Below are 25,082 nucleotides of genomic sequence, written 5' to 3'. Positions count from 1 at the left end.
TAGTTGCTTCCAGACACCCTGTTTGCTGAGCATTCCTCCTGCACAAAGTTTGTGCAGAGGTTATACGCCCTGCACTGGTTGTTGTGCATTCATTCTGATTTGCTTACAGGGAGAGTTATACTGTATGACATTGCATCAAGCAGTTTGTTTATCCCTTACTTCCTAGTGCATTTTCCCATTGCTTTTCTTCCTGCAGAATACCTGGGGTTTTCGGAAGAGGGTTTCCCGTGCAAGAACAGCAAATCCACATTAATTGTGTAACCTGAATTTGCTGGTCTGTGGCTGAATCACAGCCAAAAAAAAAAGCAGCAGCCTGGAACCAGCCAGAATAATAGACATCTTCCTCACAGGGAAGGAGGTATGTGTGCATGTGCATTAGGAACTTGTAGCATTGCTGGTATTACAGAAGGCTCTCTGTGTTCCTGCACTACTTGTATCAAGACAACATTTGTGTGAGAGCTTAGCAAACAGAATATCTGTGTTCTGCCAACACACATTTCAGAGTCAAGCTATATGGGGAATGAAAAGTCTAGGAGACAACTCACATGTGGAAAGGCTGAAGGAAATGCATATGTCCATCCAAGAAAAAAGAGGAAGGAGAGCAAGCAGCAGAGTGACAACTTCTATATAAAATTTATCCAGATTTCCACTTGTCTCGTGCACTATCTACACACAGGCCCAAGTGATTTCACATTTGCTCTGCAGTTTTCCAGAGACATATCCAGGCATTGGTGAAACTGGCCCCTGCTGGGGGGTGCAGGCCCAGTTTGGGGGTGGTGGGTGGTGGACAAAAAACACCTATCAGACTATGAGGTTTTTGGTGTATATGTGTGTGGTGATCTGCCACTGCTATTGTAACGAGATCAAATGTGGGAGAAACTTCCGGTTCTTCCTGTGCCATGGCACACGGGTGTGTGACTTTTTTCGCCTTTCCTCCTTCCCTTGTCCTTACTCTGGACTCTTCAAGTAAAATATTGTAATTTCTAATGCAGCTATTGTGGTAAAGTGATTTTTATTTTTGGGGGGGGCGCACTGATGCAACTCCTTGCCAAGTGAGCAAGGGGCCTTAGGTATGCCTCTGCAGCTTTTCCCTGGAAAACCCACTCTATACCACTGAATCTGTGGAAAACATAACTGCCATTTGTTCCAATTCAGCAAAAAAGAGCGGGTTTTCCCCAGGGAAAGTGGTAATGCAAACAGAGGTGTGGATGAGCCCATATTCAAAGAGGTTAGGGTGGGGAAAATTCTTCTTCACAGTATTATCTGAAGAGAATAAGAATAGAAGAAACATAATTATACCATGGCAATTTAATTTGAAGCTTGGATGGAAAAGAACATATTAACTCTAAAAAGTAGTTCAGCAATGGAACAAATTGCCAAAAGAAACTATGAAGTCACCTTTCTCTCAGTGTGTGTGTGTGTTCCAAATAAAGGAATATGTCAGTGAAGATGCCCTACCTGAGGGCAAAAAGTTGTACTAGGAGATTATGGAAAGGCTCAGGTGCCAAACTAATGACCCAAGTCCGGCAGGGCTACAATCTCCAACATGCTCACACATTTGTGTGGGCATATATATTTGTGTAGAAGATGTGTAATCAGAAATGGCCCCAAGTGGTCCTATGTCCTATATAGGGATGGTGGAAGAAACTAGATTAAGTTCACATTTAAAGGCAAACCTACCAAATTCAGATGACACAACCTTGATGGCAGAAAGTGAGGAGGAATTAAAGAACCTTTTAATGAGGGTGAAAGAGGAGAGCGCAAAATATGGTCTGAAGCTCAACATCAAAAAAACCAAGATCATGGCCACTGGTCCCATCACCTCCTGGCAAATAGAAGGGGAAGAAATGGAGGCAGTGAGAGATTTTACTTTCTTGGGCTCCTTGATCACTGCAGATGGTGACAGCAGTCACGAAATTAAAAGACGCCTGCTTCTTGGGAGAAAAGCAATGACAAACCTAGACAGCATCTTAAAAAGCAGAGACATCACCTTGCCTACAAAGGTCCGTATAGTTAAAGCTATGGTTTTCCCAGTAGTGATGTATGGAAGTGAGAGCTGGACCATAAAGAAGGCTGATCGCCGAAGAATTGATGTTTTTGAATTATGGTGCTGGAGGAGACTCTTGAGAGTCCCATGGACTGCAAGAAGATCAAACCTGTCCATTCTTAAGGAAATCAGCCCTGAGTGCTCCCTGGAAGGACAGATCGTGAAGCTGAGGCTCCAATACTTTGGCCACCTCATGAGAAGAGAAGAATCCTTGGAAAAGACCCTGATGTTGGGAAAGATTGAGGGCACTAGGAGAAGGGGACGACAGAGGGCGAGATGGCTGGACAGTGTTCTCGAAGCTACCAACATGAGTCTGACCAAACTGCGGGAGGCAGTGGAAGACAGGAGTGCCTGGCGTGCTATGGTCCATGGGGTCACGAAGAGTCGGACACGACTAAACGACTAAGCAACAAACAACAACCAAATTCTTACTTTCTGAACCAAAACACAGCCATCCTTTAAAATTAACAGCCAAGTAAATCCAAATCCAAATGCATATATTAGTGAATATATCATAAAAAATCATAGCTGTCAACCCTCCCATTTTTGGCGGGAAACCCCCTAATTGAAATCTGTTTCCCGCTGCAACCCCGGATTGTAAAATACCCCATAAATGTCCTGGCTCACGGCTGGCTGCTCGCTCACTTGCTGAGAGCTGCTGGAAATTGCCTCTGTGCACGCCCGGGTATGCGCAGAAGCGATTTCTGGTGCCCATACATGCAGACACGGGCAGCCCGGCACTGGAAGTCGCTTCTGCGCATGTCTGGACATGCGCAGAAGTGACTTCCAGTGCCACACCGCTGCTGATCCCTTATTTTCCAATCCGGAAGTTGACAGCTATGTAAAAAATGCATTGTACGTTGCAAGCGGCAGGACACTGGGTCCCAGAGCACGACACAGCTGGCACTCTCCGAAGCCACTCTCATAGGCGGAAATATCTGTTTGATAGATTAATTAGATTTGGATAATACACAGACATAGTCTGGACCGAAGCAGACTGAGAAAAAAACCTGCAAAATTGCATAGTCCCTGGTGTTTAAGCTCAGACTTCAAAGAGATTATCATCATGGTGTTTGGATTACGGAGGTGATTGGTACGTTCTTTTCTTCTTCTCAATATCTACAATTGGTTTTCTATGCCAAGCCTCATTAAGAAACATTTTTTTTAAAAAAAAAAGTACAGATGGACTTCTATTTATAATTAAGTATTCAATTGCACAGCTTTACTTAGACTTGAAAGACTTGATAAGGATAAAAGAAGAAACAAGATGGTGCTTATTAATATGACGCAGCACAGAAAAATGAGAGTTCCTCCCTTTTCTGAGGGAAGTGGGAGGTGCTTGCTGGCTCAGTTTGTACTGACTTGAGACAATAATTTGGGATAACATACAGTGCATCTGCAGAATTTCTTCATTATGAGCAAGAGAGAAGGCTAAATGGATGTCTAGCAGCTCCCCTTCTAGGGCCCAGAAGGGGGGATTGTGTGGTCTCTGAAAACTGATTGATCGCCAAATGACTTATATCTGTGGAATACAGTTCATTTACATTGCAATATTGCAAACAGTATGCTTAACATCAAATGACAGGCTTGGACAACAGCCTGGATTGGAAGATTGGAAGGAAGTCAGGAAAAGCTGCGCTGGTAAATAAGACAGTTGGAAAAATACATATTTACAAATAAAGCTGTATTCAATGGATGAAAGGATATATGATTTCTGACATGATTGAGAATCGCATAGCCAGGGACAGAGAACTTTAAATCCTGCCAAAACATTTGGTTAAGTGCAGATTGTAAAGTTGTCCAAATCCAGCTCTGTAATGAATGTTAACTATGGTTATTTTAAACAAGCCATCTTCAGAAACCATGTTTTAAACGAGGCTCGTTTGAAACTCACTATAGATAATGTGAGAGTCCCATGGACTGCAAGAAGATCAAACCTATCCATTCTGAAGGAAATCAGCCCTGAGTGCTCACTGGAAGGACAGATCCTGAAGCTGAGGCTCCAATACTTTGGCCACCTCATGAGAAGAGAAGACTCCCTGGAAAAGACCCTGATGTTGGGAAAGATGGAGGGCACAAGGAGAAGGGGACGACAGAGGATGAGATGGTTGGACAGTGTTCTCAAAGCTACGAACATGAGTTTGACCAAACTGCGGGAGGCAGTGGAAGACAGGAGTGCCTGGCGTGCTATGGTCCATGGGGTCACGAAGAGTCACACACGACTAAACGACTAAACAACAACAATAGTTAATGTTAACCACAATTTCTCATGCTTGGATGACATAACAAACTGAGGCTAAGAAAAAAATGGAGGTGAAAACTTCTGACCACCTCCTCCCAAACACATGGGGGGGGGGAGAAGAATGGAGGGGAAAGTGTGCTGGGTTCGTTCACATCTCTCTAAGGCATAGTTTAGTGTGATGTCCAAACACAGCCTTTATGTCTGGAATCTTACACTTTTTTATTGTTAGCTTTTTTCTTCTCTTCTCTCAACAGTGACTTTTAGAGCGACAGAGGGAATTAGATTAATATTATATCATTATATTATTTTCATCTTGAACATAATTTGGAATTGATACTAGGTGGCAAAATATAAATTCCCATTATTTATTATGGCACAAGCCTTATAAAGTCTTATATATATGACATTTAATAATTCCCCATTGAGAATACACAAAAGCTATTTCAGCCAAGGTATGCACTATAGCTCTCACCTACCTATGCATGTCTTCCCATCAGAGTGTAGTATAAACTTCACATGGCAACCACACTTTGGCCCTTGATCTGTATCATCACAAGTATGTTGGCATCCTCCATTTCCATAGTTGCAGGTCACTGGAAGGGACAATAAAAGATGCACATGCTAAATGATAGCTTTCAAATGTTATCATCATGAAGTCAGTTACTCAGAAACTTGGGTCCAAGTTGTCAGGACACTGAAAATATTGATCTAAAGAAAAATAAGTGCTTTATGCACTCCAATGAGACTCATCAAATCATGTAGGTAGCCTTTTGAGTTTGCAGCAGCAAAAACACCAATATTTTTAAAACACCTTAACAAATTTATAACAACATACATTTTTGTGTGGTAGAATGTACTTCACCAAATCAAAACAATCTGCTCCATTATCCCTGCCACATAGAAGGGGGGAAACTATTTGTATAAGGTGGCACCAAGAGGAAGATATAGATAGAAGGCAGGAATTGATGAAGAAAGCAGAGTTGTACCTAGGGGGTCAGTGGAACCAGTCCCCGCCAGGGACACGGGCTCATGTATGTGTGGAAAAATCACCTTTCAAGTGTTGGAGTCCTCCCACAACACCTGGAGTGCCCCCTAATCACTAAGCACTCAAGCACCTGCTTTGCCCGCAAAAGGAATCAACTAGGATCTCTAACAGCAAAGGCAGCGCCTGCTGCTGCAGGAGGGGACAGAAAGGAGTCCTCGGAATGGATTCCAGGCAGATAGCAGTGCAAGTGCCCCATCCAACCCCTCACCTGCTTATCAGATATATTTTTTTAATGGGGGGCCATACCGCTCCTTGCCAAGGGGGCAAGGGACCCTAGGTACACCTCTGGCAGGAAGATTTTCTATAGTGTCGTCCCAAACTGGATTGGGATTTGGGCTGCAATCCAGGCAACAAAAGGACTTGGTCCCATGCTGAGCCCAGCATCCAAACTTCTTTCCTATAAAATTTGACTACCTTAATCTACTATCTCCATTCTTATCTAAGGATGACTCTGCAGGGGAGATTCCCTACATTCCTGGGTAAATGTCTTGTTGCACAATTGAAAATATAGGGAAGCAATTCATGGAAAAGAAGAGTGTTTCTTGTACCAGCAATACATCATTATTGGCAAAAAAAATATGCAGTAGCCATTCATAGCTCTGGATTCCCCAAGTCTGATGAGCAGATGAGAAGAGGATCACAGCCAACTGTGCACAAGCACCACGTACCTTGTAAGCTTTAGAAGCACTTGTGGCTCATCCACACTTACCCTTTTCCCTGAACTTTCTAGGCATAGTTCTGTGTTTTAAAGTACAATGTCTGAGCGCTGTTTGCTCCGATTCAGTGGTAAAGAGCGGGTTTTCACGGGGGAAATGCCAGGGCAAAAGGGGGGGGGAAGCACTCTAATACAGTGCTGTAAAGCATGGACCTGTGCTTAGAAACACAGCACAAAAGGAAGTCTGCATGAGCCCTCAGTTATACTCCCCTAAAAAACACTCTTCTTGAAAATGTCGTGACAAGACACTTCAGGCCATTTAATTCAACATTCCCACTACCAGCCACAGTTAAATAGAAGGAAACCAGCGGGACATTAAGTTTGCTGATATGATCACCCATTAATGTTATCTAATTAACCCTTATCATATTTAAAGTATGACTTAGGGACTAGTCTTTAACAAATGCCTAAGGAAACTGAGTATAATTTCTTTTTGAAAATAATCAGACCTGGAAAAGCCATAGCAGTCATCAAATAAGCAGTGAACTCATAATTAGTGAACCTGCTTAAAGTGAAGGTATAACCAGACCGGAAGATTTTCACACAACCTATTGTTCAATGAGCAGGTATTCTATACCCAAATCTTCGATTTGCCAGTGTTTATACACCACTTTCTTTCTTTCTTTCTTGCATGAAAGCTCATATATCCTTAAAGATGTATGCTCTAAAATGGATGTTAAGGGGGATCTACCAGTATCACTATTCCCGGTTGCTCTCCCACCCCTATTTTAAAAATGGGGAACAGGCACCAATACACCTGCCCACATGCCCAGCATGCTAAAACATGGACAATTTCACAATCTTGAGATCTACTTTTTAAGAGAAGGCTCACCCCTTTCCACTAGGGCACTGCATCATATATATTTGGGTATGACTAGGTGTATACATGGGAATACGGGCGGCGGTGTGGTCTAAACCACAGAGCCTAGGGCTTTCCGATCAGAAGGTCAGTGGTTCTAACCCCAGCAATGGGGTGAGCTCCAGTTGCTCGGTCCCAGCTCCTGCCAACCTAGCAGTTCGAAAGCACGTCAAAGTGCAAGTAGACAAATAGGTAAGGTAAGGTAAGGTAAATGGCGTTTCCGTGCGCTGCTCTGGTTCGCCAGAAGCAGCTTAGTCATGCTGGCCACATGACCCGGAAGCTGTCTGCGGACAAACGCCGGCTCCCTCGGCCTATAGAGCGAGATGAGCAAGCAACCCCAGTGTCATTCACGACTGGACCTAACGGTCAAGGGTACCTTTTCCTTTAGGTGTATAGATACAAGGATGTGCTTTTTTTTAAAAAAAAAGGTGTGGTTTTTTAAAAATATATATAACATTTAAATAGTTTTTTTAAAAAGAGTAAAAAAATTAAAAATGTTTTTTTAAAAAAAAAATTAAAAAAAAATTGGCAGTGTGGTTTTGCCAAATCAGGTCTTAGCCAAAGAATACAAGACTTAAGTTGTGTGTTTCCTGCCTCTTCTGCAAAATAGCACAATTTCATTTAAAAACCACCCAATGATGCTTTTATATGGGCTTTCAAGACAGGGTCCCCAGGCGGTAACTTACACTTGCAGTCTCGCTGATTCTTGGTGAGCTCAAAGCCAGGTCGGCATTCACAGGCAATGCCACCCTTTGGGGTCTCCCGGCAGATGTGGGCACAACCATGATTCTTGTTCATGCAGTTCATTCCTTCTAAAAGAGAAAAGAAACAACATAAAAGCTACCCAAAAGACACCAAAGGAAGCAAGGAAAAGCTCCAGGGGGTATATACTTTTAACTGTGAAAAGGCATGCATAGATAACTTCTGGAGCAGGTTACTGTAAAGTAGCCTTTCCCAATCTGGTGTCCTCCACATGTTCTGGACCACAATTCCCATCAGCTCTGATCACTGGCCATGCTGCCTATGGCTGATGGGAGTTGTACTCCACAGGGTGCCAGATTTGGAAAGGATGTGTTCTGTGGAAAGTAAAGTACCATATCTTTTCCTATTCACAGTAGGAAGACTAGGCTGCACACCCCACACCTGACCCAGACACTAGTCCCTGGCAGCAGCCATGTGGCTGAAGTTCCTTGCATGCCTAGCATGGAAGGTTTGGGTATACTGAAACAGCACATTGATCCCGTTAATGTGAGCTGTCTGGAAGCTCCCATTATTAAGTACAAGAAAGCCCTGGCACAAGGGGCCGGCCAGCCAGCTTCTGAAAATCTATCTCTGGGTAGAAATTAAAGAATACGGGGAAAGTGTACTAAGTAAAAACCTCTGGTTCCCAATTGTTTCAACAGCAATCTAGGCCACAGTTCATTGAACATATACAAATTAAAAATATATACAATGCACATAGCAAAAGAGATACCAAATAATGAAGAACAAGTTATTTGAGATCAATGGATTACCACCAAAAAGCTTTTTTGAAAAGTACCAGTAAGTTTTGTGCTAAAAGCTTACAGGTACAGCCTCAGTCTCAATATCAGTAAAATGTGCTACAGTATGGATCTTTTATTGTTCATACCTTACTAGATGAAAACTCTAGGATGCATTATATGTTTTATGGAGATGATCACCACTTAACACTGCATTCCCTGCCATTTCACTCCACTGCCACTGTTCCATTTTGCCCAAAACTGAGTGTCCTCCAACCTTTCGCATTATAAATCCCACATCAAAACAGCAAACTTTCTCTTCAGTTAGATTGTTCCAGCTATCCCTATTGACCAACCTCTTCCCTCCATCCTTCCAGTTGTGCAGTACCCTAGTTAGCCTTCTCATTCCATATCCCTAGCTCTATTCTTCAGTGATGCTGTAGGCAGGCAGCCAACTAAGGCCTCAAGAAGGGTCAAAAGTCTCTCAGGCTCTCTCTGTGCTGTAAATCTGCCAGAGGCAGCATTAGCTACAGACACTGCTGTCTGGCCCATCCAAGCTGCAAACAAAACAGGGTGCCGCTGCTGACTCATGCCCCTGGATTGTTTGTGCTTTGCTCTGGCACAGAGGACCGCTGAGTTCCGAGTTTTAGCATCCATGTCTCCATGTCGGCCACCCACCACAGGCAGAAACCAGAGCCAGGAGGGCCATGCCCCCTGTCTCATGGTCTGGAAGGGCTGAAACAGACTAGGAGCCACAGGGATTGGGTTTGCCTGCCTGCCTTGTTATACAAGGCTGATGTTGAAATCTGAAAAGAAAAAACAGCATATTAATTCATGGAGGAGGACTATCAATTCTTCTCTTATACTGAAAACCTAGACCAGTAGATGCAGCAGCAGGTGAACAAATTGAGCTGTTTTTTTCACATAACACGGCGCAGGCAACACGCAGGGTCAAACTACATCTGATCCTAACTGTATGGTTCCGCTCTTGAGTATGTATACAGTTTTGGCCTTTACAAATTGTCAGCAAAGGCTCCACCCATCTGGAACCTAGCAATGCGGGAGGAGGGCAGGCGGCTTTAACCCTTTGCCACCTGCTGAGTTCCTAATCCAGACCAGCAACCCTGTGCCTGCAATTTGCATTTTAAAAAAGTCATATTGGAACTCATGCTTCATGTAGAGAGCTGCAGCACCAACCCAGACAGACTTCTGAAAGTTGTCGGCAGCAATTCGGATCTGTTTCATTCCTTGCCACTGCTATTATTCTTGGCAGGCTAATGCATCTCGTAGCAGGAGAGGGCAGAGCTCTCTGCGCTTGCAACCCCTCTCCTGCCAAAGAACTGCTGACAGAAGCACATTAAGCAACCCCTTAAACAGGACCCATCATTCGTTAGCCACTGCTCCAGTGAACAATATATGCACAGCTTGGATTTCAAATCTGGAGGTATTTGACATTAAGCATCTTAAGGAAGCATGGAAGCCTTCCCCACTAAACACTACCCATCATGGACATTTCATAGGTCTTTTACTATCCAATGACCTTAACTACTAATGAAGGAGGAGGGACGAAGCAATGCTAAGGAAGAGAGAATGGGACTTCTGCCCAACTAAAAGCTTGCGTAAAGCATGCCGTGTGGTAGTATTAGGACATGAAGAGGGTTCTGCGTCACACATTGCAAAGTGGATGCTCAGAGCAAGGCTGTGATAAGCACAAGTGCTGCTGGTTTAGAGATGCTTGGAACAAGGATTTAGGGAAATGTGTAGGATTTAGGAACAAGGATTTAGGAAAATGTGTAGGAAATCACAATTTGCCACTTACTGTTGGCTCTCTATACGTTTGTCTTTGGAATGAATCACTTCTGATATATTTTTTTGAAGCATAGTACAGTAAATAGTAAAGTCTCAACCCTATAGGAAAACAGAGGTGCAAGTAATCATGGTTTTTCCAGATTACGCAAAAGCTTTTGTGCAGACAAGTCTGAAAGTAGAGCAGAAATAGTGACAGATTGTGAAATGCAGCATGTGCCTCACTTCCTCTTCACACTGTTTTTTATAAGCATATCACACATAAATAAACGCACCAATACAAAAATATTTATTGGCTAACATAGGCCAGCACAACACATTAGGCCCTGTCCGCTAGAACTATAACCAGAAATTTATTCAGTTTATGTGACTGTTTACTGGTAATATGGAAGTATAGCTCCCCACCTCTCTCTCCATGTGTGTGTGTGTGTGTGTGTAAAGAGGGAAACCGTGGCTGCCATTATAGGCCTAACTATGTACACAATCAGAGCATGTTACAGACATTGCCAAGGGACAGGGGAGCTAGTGGTTGACGACAACCAGTACCAGCAGAAGTTCGTTACTGCTGCACATAGCCTGGAAAATGAACCACATTTTATGGGACTCAGCCCCAAAAATATGCTAAAACATGGTTTATGAAATACTCACTGTCCAGGATCAGCACCCGAAGAATAAGCAAGGAGAAATAACTAGGATAGGCATCTAGGAAAACATTTTTTTTTTAATCTTGGTTTCTTTCTGTCTACAGTTGCTTTGCTCTCCCAATACCTTACATTCTCTCATACGCTTCTCTACTTCTTTCCCTGTTTTATGCTGAAGCCTTTTCAGAACCAACCAATTGCTGAATATTTTCCTCCCCCTGCCATCCCTACCTGAGGTCTTTGGCTCCATCACAACTGGAAAACCAATGATCTGATGATACCCACAGCCTCACTATCCCACTACCATTGCAGACAAGAAAAAGTTGCCAGAACCTCAGCTCTAAAAGCTGGGTTCTGTGGACACTGAATACAGTATAACACTCAACGGATTTTAAATATTATTTAACAAAATCCACAGGCAGACAGGAGGAATGGAGACAGCTAGTGTGGTCACACACAGCGTGATTCCAGTAAGAGATTGCACGCAGAATACTCTGGCGCGTTCCCTCAGAAGCATCTCATTTTGAGCACGAGTATCCAAGCAAGCAGCTGCTGGTTTGCTCCTTCTGGGAAAGACTACATAGGAAGCGCAGGGTTTCTCATGCCATTTTACAGCGTCAAGAGGGGAATTGATGCAACCGCAACAGTTGTCTGACTATTTTACAGTCTACCCAGGGTATAATCTCAAGCTTGCTTGGAGGTGCTGTCAGAACAGAGTGCCAAAACTGAGCCAAAAAGCTACTTGACTTCAGGGCAGATACTGGCGGTGGATGGGCCAGCAACAACAACACTGAGGGGTCCTGAGGTGGGGAGGGAAACCCAAGAAAGCTCCCCTCTGGTAAACAAGGTGCATTTAATGGGGAAAGGGGCATGTTCATGCTCAGACGTCTTTTCTGCATGAAAGTTTAACTGTTCAACTTCTGTCTATTTCTGTTCCTCCATTCCTTGAAGATACAAGGAGCTGAGAAAGGGCAGTATTCAGCTAACTGCACAAGGATGACCACTATCACAACAGGTCTCCCCAATCCCAATCTCCCCACCCCACCCCCCATGTCCCTAAATCTGCTCTGGAAGGTGGCGGGAGAAGGGGGAAATGTTCTGCTGCACAAAGAGAAATCCTTGTGCTGATAGAACAATCACTTTAATGCTGTGTTTAATATAACCCAAAGTCTTCGATGCAATGAGAAAATGTCAGAAGAAATGCTGACTTGCTGGGTTAGGCCAATGCCCCCATAGAGTATCCTGTTCTCATAGCGGCCAACCGGATACAATCAAGACATGAACATAACAGCACTCTGCGATTCCCAGCAGCTATTATTCAGAGGCATACCACCTCTGAATGTGGAGGCAGAAGACAGCCATTGTGGCTTGTAGCTGTTGATAGCATTATCCCTACATGAATCTGTCTAATCCTCTTTTAAAGCCATCCATGTTGGTGGCCATCACTGCCTCCTGTGGACGACTTCCATATGTTTCATCATTTGAAATCAAATGTTTGACCATGTTGGATTTCTTCTGCAATTGGCCATTTACATGTGTGTAGAACATGGAGAACAAAAGGCATGAAAGCTAGACTGGGTCACACACCCCAACTCAGAGAAGCAGCTCGAAAACCTTATGCAACACCATCTCCCTAATTCTACTGATGGAACCTCTACGCAGTGGCTTCCTGTATTCAGTGCTGCAGCACAAAGGAAGTATATCTGCAATATTTTCAAGTATGGAGGAAGCATCAATTGAAGAATGCTTTCTAGAGTATCTGTGGCAAGACTGTGCATCAACTCAAGCAGACTATAAAAGCTACACAAACCCCCTTTCAAAGCACTGCAAAAGACTACAGAGAGGCAACACAGATGGAGGGTGGTTCATTGTAGAGTTCAGGGGTTGGGTGTGCATTTGTTGTAGCGAAGAAACATGAAGAGGCCCAGCGGTCCACAGAACTAGGGTTGAAAACACCTAAAACCGACACCATGTTTTGAAGGGGAACAAGTAAGAAATAATAGCGCCTCCAATTCTAAGTTACTGGTTTGAATCCAGCCTGAGTCATTAAAATCGAGTGTTTCCATCTCATGGCTATCCAGCTAGATGCATGAAATGAGTTTTGGAAGAGCTTGCTTCGGTTTCTGAGAAGGAGCAGTTTATGATCAGCTTACATTGTAAAAACTGCTGCCACTGCAGACTTTAACCAACACCTCCCCCTTTCTGGCAGTCTTAGTTAGAAAGCAAAAATAGGAAAGATAGACTGAGCATCCATGGCAGCACTAAGGAGGAATGGTGGTATGTCAGAGAGAGAAATTTATTCACAAATTATTATAGAGAACATGGTGCTCATTTCTAGTGAACTTTCAATATCCACATACAGATGAGTGCAAACAATCGGCAGCTCCAGCACTGCAAAATTGAGCAGCAGAACTGCCTCCTGGGACAAATAGTTAAGGCAATGGCTTGCTACTAGACTAAGTTCACCAGAGCCTAGCCAGACATACCTGAGTTCCAAGAGAGGGTAGCAAACACTGACTGCTCGTAAGATTTGGAGATGAAGTCTATAGGAGGTCAAAGGCTTATAATTTCATGTAAGGTCCATAGAAAGTTCAACAGAAACTGGCTGACTCTAGATATCTGAATGGGAGCTGAAACAACAATACTGTTATATCAGCAACTACCAGTGGAAGATTTAAGATTTAAATGATCAGCTGGACACATTCTTTCCCATCCTGAATGTAGTAAAACAAAGGGTGCTTCCACATTAGGTGGAACTGCCATGCTTTGTGGATTCACTTTTTACAGGGCATCTACACAACTTCATCATCTGAGCATTCTCATCCTCTGGTTATCCCATCTCTCCAATGGTAGAAAGTCTGGCTTTTTCAAAACAGAACAATCTCCAAGCCTTTAGCATTACTCTTTTTAAAGTCATGCGGTTTTTGACAAAGGCAATGACATACTGAGAAATTAAACCTATCATAGCTCAACAAACATTCATTACAGTATAACCCTTTGCAGTGGACGCCATATTATGAACCAGGTTTTCCTCTCACATAATCTTTTAATTAGCACTAATACCGGTACACTTCAAAAGAAAGAAAGGAAGAAAGGAAGAAAGAAAGAGAGAGAGAGAGAGAGAGAGAGAGAGAGAGAGAGAGAGAGAGAGAGAAAGAAAGAGAGAAAGAGAGAGAGAAAGAAAGAAAGAAAGAAAGAAAGAAAGAGTATAGTGCTATAACACAATAATGCTATAATGTTATTTTAAAACATTAACACCCGTTCTGGACCATCCAGCATTCTGTTTTAATGACAAATACCTCCAGTATTGATGTTGGAAACTAAAGGGAATATATAGGATCAAATATATTCTGCCTAATGGTTGTCCTATTTCAGCAACTTCATTAAAGGAAAAATTAAACAATACCCTGCCTGGCTCTTGCTGAGCAAAGGAGAAGGTCACTACTCCCTGACACTCTATGAATCACTTTGTCTTAATGCTACCTCAAGTAATAAGAGCATGGCTTCCAATATACAGTGGTACCTCTAGTTGTGGACTTAATCCGTTCCGGGATGCTGCTCGCACCCCGAAAAGTCCGCAACTAGAGCGCCTCTTCCACACATGTGTGTGGCGCGATCAAGCGCGTCTGCGCATGTGCGAAGTGCGCAGATCGCTTTTGTGCATGTGCAAAGCACGCAGATCGCTTCTGCGCATGGTGAACCCAGAAGTAAACACTTCCGGGTTTGCTGCATTCGTAAGCTGAAAGTCCGCAACTAGAGGTACCACTGTATATAGAATTTTACTTAGCATGGAATCAGGCTCTTTTCAGGGACTATGATTAGTATGGGAGAGTGAGCTGGGTTTCACAATAGAGGAACAACTGTGGTAAGATGTGGTCCAAACCCCCCACTTAAAATGATTTCTGTAAGAATACAGGAAGTCACGCTGAAAACAGTGTTAAGATGGCATTACGCTGAAAACAGTGTTAAGATGGCATTGGACTCTACTCTGCCTATCCAGAATTAGCAAAGGTTACTCTAATTTTTGTTGGTGGGGTTGTGGAAACATTGGACCATTGCTTCATATGTGGTGGAATTGCTGCATAGTTCAGAGTTTCTGGACCCCAATTTTTGACACTATTTCCACCATCACCTCCTAGTGTTCCTATCCTTGTAGTGTGGTACCAATTCATCCACTATGCATAAATCTCTGTTTATGCTTCTTGCCGCAGCCAAAATGCCAGTGGTTTCCCACTGGAAATCCGACTCACCTGCTTCCCAACAGAGGCGGCTAGCAAAAGTATGGGACATTGCACTTCAGAACACCTGACATACAAGCGGAGAGCCCTTAATGGTTCATCAAAAATAGACAACTTTTATTTTTATTGGTATAAGTTTTTCTCCTATGTTAACTTATCTGCACAGCCCACTAAACCTCCTGCTTTACAGATAAATAAGTGGAGAGGCTTTATTGAGAACTAAATCGACTCATCTTTTTCTTCTTATATGTGACAATTGTATGCAGCTTTGCACTCTCAATTGTTTCCTGGTTTTCCACTCCCCTTTGTATTCTCATTTTATTTTTCTATTTTTATATATTACACTTATCATTCTTACTGCAACTTTATGTGCTATGTCAATAACCATTCTGACAAAAAATAAATAATTTAGAAAACAACTAACTTATAAGGGAAGGGAGACTCTGAGAATGGGTGCCTGAGTCAGCCTATCCCTTCAGTCTCCAGTAATTCCAGCCAGTTTCTCCACTGCTTTTCTCCAGTTCCTCCTGCTTTTCTCTTTGGTCTCACAGGGAGCAGGACAGTAGAATAAAAACAGGCATATCTGCTTAATGTGATAGAACTCATCATAACCTGAGAATCAGAAAATGCCATTTGTTGTGATTTATTGATCTGCCCATGAGCTCACATACGAGGCAAAAGCCAAGGAAATGTAGAGGGTGGGGGGTGGGGATTGCATGTGCTGTGTGTGAAGCAAAAGAATTACAGCAACACGATAACACCTCTTCAGTAATTAATTGATAAAAGTGATTCTTTTAAAAAAAATCAGAGGGATCTTCAAGAAGGAAATAAAAGAGAGAGAAATCTTTTTCTTAAAGCAGGACAATGTGGAGGACAGCTGAATATCAAAGGCAGAAAATGCTACCGTATGCATAACGAATGGCACAGATGGGAAACAGCAGAGGGGTGTGGAAGTTTAGCAAAATGATTAGTATTTGATAAATGGAGGAACCGAGGAACAGAACAGGTATGGGGCAAGATCACAAAGAGATTTAAAGGTTAGAAGAAGTTTAAACTGTATAAAGAACAATAAAGAAAGCCAGAAAAAAGAAGTGTATGGTTATATACCATGATGCAACTGCAAAAAATAAATAAGCAAAAGAATTATTCTCAAAGCACGGTAGCTGAGAGGCAGGAAGACAAGTAAGCAAAACATTACTTACTCACCAACAATTAATAAACACAAGACAGAATGAGAGTCTGAAAAGGGGTTATGGTAGAATCAGTAGGTAAGAGGACAAATCTGAGAAGTATTAAAGGGGGGAATCTTGCAAACAGTATTGTGAGCTGAGAAAGAAAGAGAAGCATTAAAGGCAATGCCCGTACTGGACAGCTGATAACTGAGAGACAAGGAAGAAATAAAAGTGAGAAACACTATACTTCTATCGTTTGAGTTTAAGACAATGATCAGACATGTAAACAGAAGTAGCTATATGAAAATTTGAAAGACGGAGGGAACAGATGCTGGATTTTGTGAGGATACCATCAGAAATATTGTAGGACAAAGAACAGTCAAATTACCCAGAGGAAGAGGATAAAGAAGGACTGAGCTTGAGAGAGTCCAAAAATAAAATAAAGAGGAAATTGAAGCGAGTCACTGACCTCATTTGCACATTATGGCAAACCATCGTCTTCCATGAACCTATGATAGGTTTGTATCTTTGAATCATATGAATCGTATGGAAGGTTCTCTCCCTTTTAATTAGATCATTTCCCCATGAGGACAATTTCTTCTACCAGAGCCTGATACAGTACTATTCATGCATTCCATTTGAGAGGAAATTCCTCTCCTTACTCTACTGCAGGGGTCCCCAAACTAAGGCCCGGGGGCCAGATGCGGCCCAATCACCTTCTAAATCTGGCCCACGGATGGTCCAGGAATCAGCATGTTTTTACTTGAGTAAAATGTGTCCTTTTATTTAAAATGCATCTCTGAGTTATTTGTGGGGCCTGTCTGGTGTTTATACATGAGTTGAATGTGTCCTTTTATTTAAAATGCATCTCTGGGTTATTTGTGGGGCATAGGAATTCATTCATATTTTTTTCCAAAATATAGTCTGGCCCCCCACAAGGTCTGAGGGACAGTGGACCAGCCCCCTGCTGAAAAAGTTTGCTGACCCCTGCTCTACTGCAAGAGTTGAGGATTACTGTTTGCTTCTTGTTACAGGTAGGTAGCCGTGTTGGTCTGGGTCGAAGTGTATCTGAAGAAGTGTGCATGCACACGAAAGCTCATACCAAAATAAAAACTTAGTTGGTCTTTAAGGTGCTACTGAAGGAATTTTTTTGTTTGCTTCTTATGGATCACAACCTTGCTGGCCTTGTTATCTTGCCCAGAAGATAACAAATACATATGCTCAAAGGGCAATTATGTTGTATTAGAAATTACATATGTAAATGAAATCAGCTCGTCACATGAACAAAAGCACTCTCGCTATCCCTTGCCTGCGCAAGGCAGAAAAGAATTGTCAATAATTAGCAAGAAAGTAATTTTAAAAAAACCAAAACAATCCAAGTGCTGGGAACTTGTGGCACTCCAGATGTTGTTGGGTTGCAACTCCCACAATCCCTGACCACTGGCAACACTAGCTGGGGGCTGATGAGAATTGGAGTCCAACAACAGCAACATCTGGTGGGCCACAGGTCCCCCATCCCACTCTAATCATTAGGAAGCGGGAGTCAGATCTAGGATTACAATGCAGGAGATCATGGTTCAATCAATTCAGACCATTTTGAATTGTGCCAGGTGCACAGAAACTCCAAAGAAATAAACTATTGTGGCTAAAGCAGGGATTGGGGGGGACAGACAAATCAAAACAGAATCCTTTGCCAGCTGGAGACTGCAAATTTCATGGCAAAAACAAGAACTCTTTCTTTCTTGGCTTTTTAGCTTTTCTTAGAGGTTATTCCAAGCAACTGAAAATAAATGCCAAGGATGAGGTGGTAAAACCAAGACACAAGAAATGACAAGAAAAGGCGAGTCCTGTGGGTTGTTGTGGCAAGATATTTCCCTCTTTTACTTCGGTAAATTGTTAGGGATATGCATTAGCTGCCTCTACTTGGCATTAGAGTTTCGCAGGCTTTTGAAAGGTCTTTGATGCTTGCATCAAAAAGCTTGTCTGGTTTTGCTGCAGCTTCTCCAACTGACATGGTCTCCAACAAAACTAAGCCTGACCGTCAACATCAAACACAGATGAGCCTGTTCCTGACAAAGCTGATGTTGGAGTCTTCTGCTCTGCTTGCATAGAGCTTATCTAGCAGAATGGCTATGAGACTGAACTACATATCAGAGAGCTGTCAGAGCTAACAACTGAGAACTGTTTGTTCTGCAGGCAGTTGCCCCAAGCAGTTAACTATCAGAACTGCAGCTGGCAGTTGTTTCTGGCAGTGAAGTATTATCAGGTTCTAGACCAGGCTTCCTCAACCTTGGCCCTCCAGATTTTTTGGCCTACCATTCCCATGATCCCTAGCTAGCAGGACCAGTGGTCAGGGATGATGGGAATTGTAGTCTCAAAATATCCGGAGGGCCGAGGTTGAGGAAGCCTGTTCTAGACTGGCTTCATCCACCCAGGCTGGGCTTTGGGCCCTCCTGAACAAGAAAGGTTAGGAAGACTTCCCGTTTGGGCTGGGATCTTGCATGAGCAGCAAGGTCATCCTGGCTCTGGTGTGCTTCTGTGCTAACTCTGGCCCTGGCCCTTGGCTTTGTCACCCTGGTTCAACTCAAAGTTTCCTGCTCTTGGCTCACCTCTGAGAGCTGTCAGCCTTGACACCTAATATTTATCTCAGCTCTTCCATGAACTCATTAAGCAGCCTTATAGAAGTCACTTTCTCCCAGCCTCAGTTTCCCCCAACTTCAATAAGAGAGCAACACCCTTACTGATCTTTCTTATAGGGTGGTTGTGAGGATGACAAGATGCAACCGCATTGAATTTTGTTTCTTACCATCAAGTGATATATAAATTTCACAGAAAACTGTGAAATGCTTTGAACACTCCAAAAACTTTATGTAAATCTAGGTATTTATGTAAATCTACCGTAGGTATAGCTACGAGACCTAGCAATTTTTCTACTTTGCTAATTCAGCCGTTCTTTCTTCTTTCCTTTAAGGAAAAACAATAAATCATAACTCTTCTACAAAGCTTATGGATGATGTCATGGTAATGATTAGATATCACTGTGATGGGCATAGTATGAGTATCAGTTCAAACTACCAATTTGCCATGTTGATCATGTGGGATAAATACAGTAGTTCAGTGCAAACTTCACATTAGATGAATCAAGTGTATAATTGACTGCCCACTGCCAGCTTCCAACGTAACGCATATTCATCACAGCATCACCACTACTGTAGTGCCCAATGTGGCTAGAGAAGTGTAAATGTAGGGTGAATGATTTTAAAACAATCATTTAAACACATGCACATGATTTCTGACATCTCATATCCCAAAGAAGTTGGCACTTCATATAAATAGCCCTGATTGTAAATGGTTGAGTAGTAATTATTAACATTACGCTGTAAATGCATTTGTTTTTATTAGCACATCTGTATCCAAGAGACAAAATACAACATGTGATATATTAAGTGCAGAGAGTCTCGAGAATTCTGCAGCTTAAGCTAAAGAGCTGGGCTCTCCAACCAAGACTACAATCAGCTGTTAACTCGGGGCACTTCCAAGTTTTGTGGTTGACGAATGCTTTTAATCAGTATATTAAAACCTGCAGTTCATATGGGGACTGGGACTGAACCATCCCCATGATGATCGCTGTTAATCCGAGACAGAGAAGCAAAATCAGTGTGAGTGGCTAGCCTACCCCAGCCTCCTTTTGGCCTTGACTTCCAGTTTGATGCTATCAGTCCATCACTGTTTGGAGTGATATTGGAAAGGGCCCAACTTGTAAGCTAGAGTGTACTCAACAATATAATAAGACACACTCAAATCTGACATCTCATATTTCCCAGACAGATGTTTATCCATCTCTTTATGTAACCTTAAAATCCAATAGAGGCAGAGGGTGACATGCCTGGCAGGAAATATAGGCGTTAATGACCAACCTTCTGGGCGCTGGATGCAGGTATGCTGGTTATCACTCAGGAAAAAGCCATCACGACAGTGGCACTCGTAGCTCCCCATCATGTTGACACATGTTTGCTGGCAGCCACCATTCCCCTCTGCACACTCATCCACATCTGTTTTGGGAAGCAAAGGAGAGAATGAGAGTCTGATGCTTACATCACACTATTTATACAGCAGAAAGACATCAAAGTATATAAACATATCACTTTATAAAAAGCAGTTTCCAATATTCCATTAAACTGACCCAACATTCTAGCACAGTTAAATAACAGAATAGAGGATGGAGATGATGGAGATAGAAGATGCCTTGATCTTTAGTGGTTGGGACCACCAGGGACAAAGAAACCGGGATAAAACCCAAATCCAGTGTTCTTCCTGAGTACATTCATTTACCTTTCCCATGGGCAAAAGTAAGCGCCACTCTTAGGCACACTTTCATGTAATACTGGGTGCCCTATCCTCTATCAATAGACACACCATGCATTATAAACCCTTCTTCCCTACAAATTCTGGTGTTGATCATAGTGACTGACCAGCATTAATAAACACCGTACAGAACACTGTTTCAATGGGCAAAAACAATGTGGAGACTCGGGAGTGGTCCCGGTCCCCCCAAAAAAACTGCCATTATTTTGTTCATCCACATGACACCATTGTTTACTTGCTGCAATTCATTTTCTGAGTAATTGTTTACCCATTGCATTTCAGTGTTTTGTTCAGCCAGCCAGCCAAAGGTCTGTGGGGCAAGGGCACCCCCTAGGCTGCATTACTGGGCTAAGTACTTTCAGCTGCCTCCATAGCCTGAAGCCAATCAGCTAACCTCACAAGCTAACAGAGACACATCAGACTTTATAAAAACCTGTCCATGGAAGCCAGTTCCTCATATTGAGCAACTCATTGAACCAAGCAGCACATTAGACTCCCTTGCTTTGCCCCACCTGGCTGCTCCAGTATGTTGCCACCAGGCCACGTGTGATTATGTCTCTGGACCATGGCTTCTGTTTGCCTGATTCAGTACCTAATCTCCAGCCTGTCTCCTCCCTATGGCCCATTTGACTTGCACCTCTCTGTGCCAGGATTAGACCACAACTGCAGCCTGCTGTAAAACTAAGTTCCATGTCTAACGTTCCCTCTTGTCCCTTTAACACACACACACACACACACACACACACACACATGGGCGTACCCAGCATGGGGCAGCTGCTCCCCCTAGAAGCAGGGCAGCTGGAGAGGACAGGCAGGGACGCTGCCTGCTGTGCTCCGCCTCAGCCTGCTTGGCTGAAGCGAAACGGCAGCAGCGGCAGCAAAGCTGCCTCCGTTGAACGAAACCTGGACCTGGACCTGGGCTAACTTCAGCCCACACTCTTTCAAGTCACAGCGAGCACAGCACAGAAAGTGCTGCCCCACAATGCTCCACGGCACTTCATTTGCATGTATGCCGTGAAGTGCCGTGGAGCATTGTGGGGCAGCACTTTCTGTGCTGTGCTCGCTGTGACTTGAAAGAGTGTGGGCTGAAGTTAGCCCAGGTCCAGGTCCATGTTTTATTCAACGAAGGCAGCTGCTGCTGCCTTGTTTTAGTCACCACTGCCATTAAAGGAGCGGGCGAGGCAGGAGTGCAAGCGCAGGTGGCTCCGTGTGCTGCCTTGCAAACGGCCCCCTTTCCTCTGGGGGGCGTGGACGTTGACCATGCCTCCTGGGGGTGATCCTGGCCATGTCATTGCAAGCTAGCCAATCGGGTGGCTGGGGGCGTGGCTGGGTGTGTGGCTGGTGTGCCCCCCCCTAGCTTTGATCCTGGGTATGCCCATGCACACACACACACACACAAAGAAAATGCACAGGTTTCATTTTATTTGGTGACATGGAAAAAATGAAGTTCACTGAGGTTACATTGTGTGCAAATAGATTCTCTCTGTGTGTGTCACTTCTGGCAATTAACCTCAGCCCAAGCCAGACACACAATTCCCTTCTTTGGCTCTATGGCTTATTTTCAAACACATCCTGGACTTCCCTGATTGGTCAGTGGAAAGGATAACACTTTTACAAGTGTTGTTTTCTTAGGTCTGGTGCACCTTTGCAGCTGTTGTGCTGGCCAAGGTGTTAAGGTTACCAAAAATCGCTTGGTAGCAACTCAGGACACAGCACAGCACCAGAAAAAAAAACAGCCACCATTTCTGCAGTTTTGCCTAGAAGGACACAGGCTTCACTTACAAGAAAAGTAGAAAAAAGTTGGGTTGGTTTTGTGGGGAGGGGTTGTTTATTTCTGAGAGAGAAGGCACGAACCTTAAGCAACACAAGACTTTCAAAATCTTGGGCAGAGCAGCTTTCCCATTCTTTCTGGCTTCTTTAAGGGCCCAGAACTTAACAGATGTTTTGTTATTTGGAGCAGAGAAGCCTCTGCTCAGAACTCATTAATTTTAAGGAACCTCACACAACCAATCCACTCTTGTGAGCTCTTGTCCACTTGTCTATTTTGATTTAATAAAACAAAGCTGTAAACATGGCATAATGCTTTAAAGACTTGTTAGCCTGATTAAAACATACTGCTGTGTGCTTCCCTACACTAGTACTTTAGGCAGGCAGAGCCCAGGGTGCTAAAAGATAGTGTTGTAAGTTTGGGGTGGGGGGAGGGGAGTAGCCTGTATGTTGAGACCCTTCTAACCGCTGGATCCAGCAAGTGTTAAAATATAAGCCAAGCCAGTTTCCTGATGAGGTGATTGCCTGGGTGATGGGCCATTAAAGGGAACAAAGGAAAGGGGATCTGTGCAAGGAGAGTGGAAAATATTTAGTGACTATATGGAAAGTATCGTAACTGTACACAGTTGAAAACACTGGCAGCATTAAGATAAATTCAACAGTGTCATTATTGTTTGAGGGATGTAAAAATGGAGGACAAAAATGGTTTTAGTAAAATATGCAGGAAGAGAATATAATTAAAATGTAACCAAGGAAGGAGAGGGAGGGAGGTCACTGCATATTCAATGGTATGTAAAATGTTTGTTATGTTTGTAAAATTGAAAATTCAATAATATTTTTTTTTAAAGAAAGAATGGCTGGTGTTGTGGAGCAGAGCCACAGAACCACCCTCCCAGCACTGGTGTTGCTCTCAGTCAACATTAAAATGACAACTTGCACTAACCTCTTCTGAACCAGCAGGCATTGCTTTCGGAGAGTAAGTGGGAGCCGCCCTAAAGGCTTCTTTCTGTTGGGTATTGCTGGGGTTTGGTTTTTTTTTGCACTAGGAGGTCTGCTTCCAATGTCTATATTATAAGGATCTGGATTGTTTCTGACAAAGGTATTCCAGAGGAGAAGAGTTTGGATTTGATATCCTGCTTTATCACTACCCTGAGGAGTCTCAAAGCGGCTAACAATCTCCTTTCCCCTCCTCCCCCACAACAAACACTCTGTGAGGTGGGTGGGGCTGAAAGACTTCAAAGAAGTGTGACAACCCAAGGTCACCCAGCTGCATGTGGAGGAGCGGAGACGCGAACCCGGTTCCCCAGATTACGAGTCTACCGCTCTTTAACCACTACACCACACTGGCTCCAGAGGGCAGAATGGCATCATCCCTCAGGAGCAGCCTCTGAGCTGGTTGGCTGTGTCTACTCTACACCCACCTATCCAGCGAACGAATTTGGCAACAGGGTAACATGAAAGCATTAACAACTAGTTGCTGGCCACATTTTCTAAGCTACTTATAACTTCATATCATTCAATCACATTTCTTCTTACTCATCTCTTATCTAAGGTAATGTCTTAACTATTTAAACTTTTTAATGGTGTGTCTCACATCCCCCCCTGCCCCCAGTAACTATTGTTGCTCACCACTTCCTGCTTGTCCTATGTCCTTTTCAAGACCAGAACGTCACATATTACTAATATTAAGTGTGACTAATGTACCGTACATCTTCTTCCTGGCTGTCATTTCTGCTGCCTGCAGTCCAACAAACTACCATTTTCTGTAAGCTGCCATTTCTCCAATGTCTCCTTCTTGACTAATAATCTCTAATCCAATGCTTTTTGGAGAACCAAAAATAACTGAGTTTCCAGCTCAATTTTTGGATAACCAAAAATAACTGAGTTTCCATGTAGATCTAATCACGGCCGTGGTTCAACCTATTGTGAAAGCTTATCCAGTATCTGCCTGCCACTTTACGTCTGATCTTTTGAAATACTGGTGGCTAGAAATAGACACCTTCTCCTTCAAGTTATCATGGATGACCAAGTAGAGTGCTAAGCTGGTGCCTCGGGCAGGAGAAAGGTGCATTTTCTTGCTCTCAGGATCCCTCACCTAATGTACAGAAGAGAAATACAAGCAAACTCATTTCTCAACACACACACACACACAGAGAGAGAGAGAGAGAGAGAGAGAGAGAGAGAGAGAGAGAGAAGGCAAGAGGCCCAGTGCCAAAGAAAACCTCCTGTGAACTCGAGCGTTTGAAGCCCAACAGTTAAGTGGGAAGTTGAGCCCTTCGGACATCAGCAGTGGGGCCATGGAGCGGACTGCGGAAAAGTCAGAATAGCAGGTCGATGACAGCATGCAGAGAGAAGGAATTTCAGATCAGATACCTGAACAAATGTCTAAGGAGCTAATTAAAACACACAAACTAGCTCATGTGCACAGAAAAGTCAAACGCACTGTCATGCATGGCGTCTGGCAGACCATTGCCAACTATTAAGATTCTATCCCAAAACATGAACATTTTAATGACTGCTTAACCAAATTGTTCAACACAGTGTTCTTTCAAAGCACATTTGGAGCATATTATTTGCCTCCAGGAATTCTGGGCACTGTAGTTTACCACTCACAGAATTACAATTTCCAGCAACCCTTAATAAACTATAGTGTCCAGAATTCTTGGAGGGGGGAAATGTGGCAAATGGCTTAGAATAAAAGAAA

General features: G+C 43.3%; 1 protein-coding gene across 4 annotated transcripts in view; it reads right to left on the bottom strand.

Moving 5' to 3' along the window:
- The window catches only part of SCUBE3 (signal peptide, CUB domain and EGF like domain containing 3), a 109,793-nt gene that overhangs the window by 47,571 nt on the left and 37,140 nt on the right, over window positions 1-25,082 (bottom strand). For 2 of the 4 annotated variants that reach the window (XM_035123443.3, XM_035123441.3), the window contains exons 4-6: window positions 20,164-20,298; window positions 7,595-7,720; window positions 4,766-4,882 (exon numbers count right to left, since the gene is read on the bottom strand). In XM_035123443.3, coding sequence (XP_034979334.2) covers window positions 4,766-4,882; window positions 7,595-7,720; window positions 20,164-20,298 — 378 coding nt within the window. The remainder of the gene's footprint in view (window positions 1-4,765; window positions 4,883-7,594; window positions 7,721-20,163; window positions 20,299-25,082) is intronic. The other 2 variants (XM_035123442.3, XM_035123444.3) reach the window with 1 other exon arrangement.

Source organism: Zootoca vivipara, chromosome 7 (assembly GCF_965207765.1).
Source record: "Zootoca vivipara chromosome 7, rZooViv2.hap1.1, whole genome shotgun sequence".
NCBI lineage: Eukaryota > Metazoa > Chordata > Lepidosauria > Squamata > Lacertidae > Zootoca > Zootoca vivipara.
The sequence above is the reverse complement of the archived record's forward strand: the minus strand, read 5'-3'. Positions and strand labels throughout refer to the sequence as shown.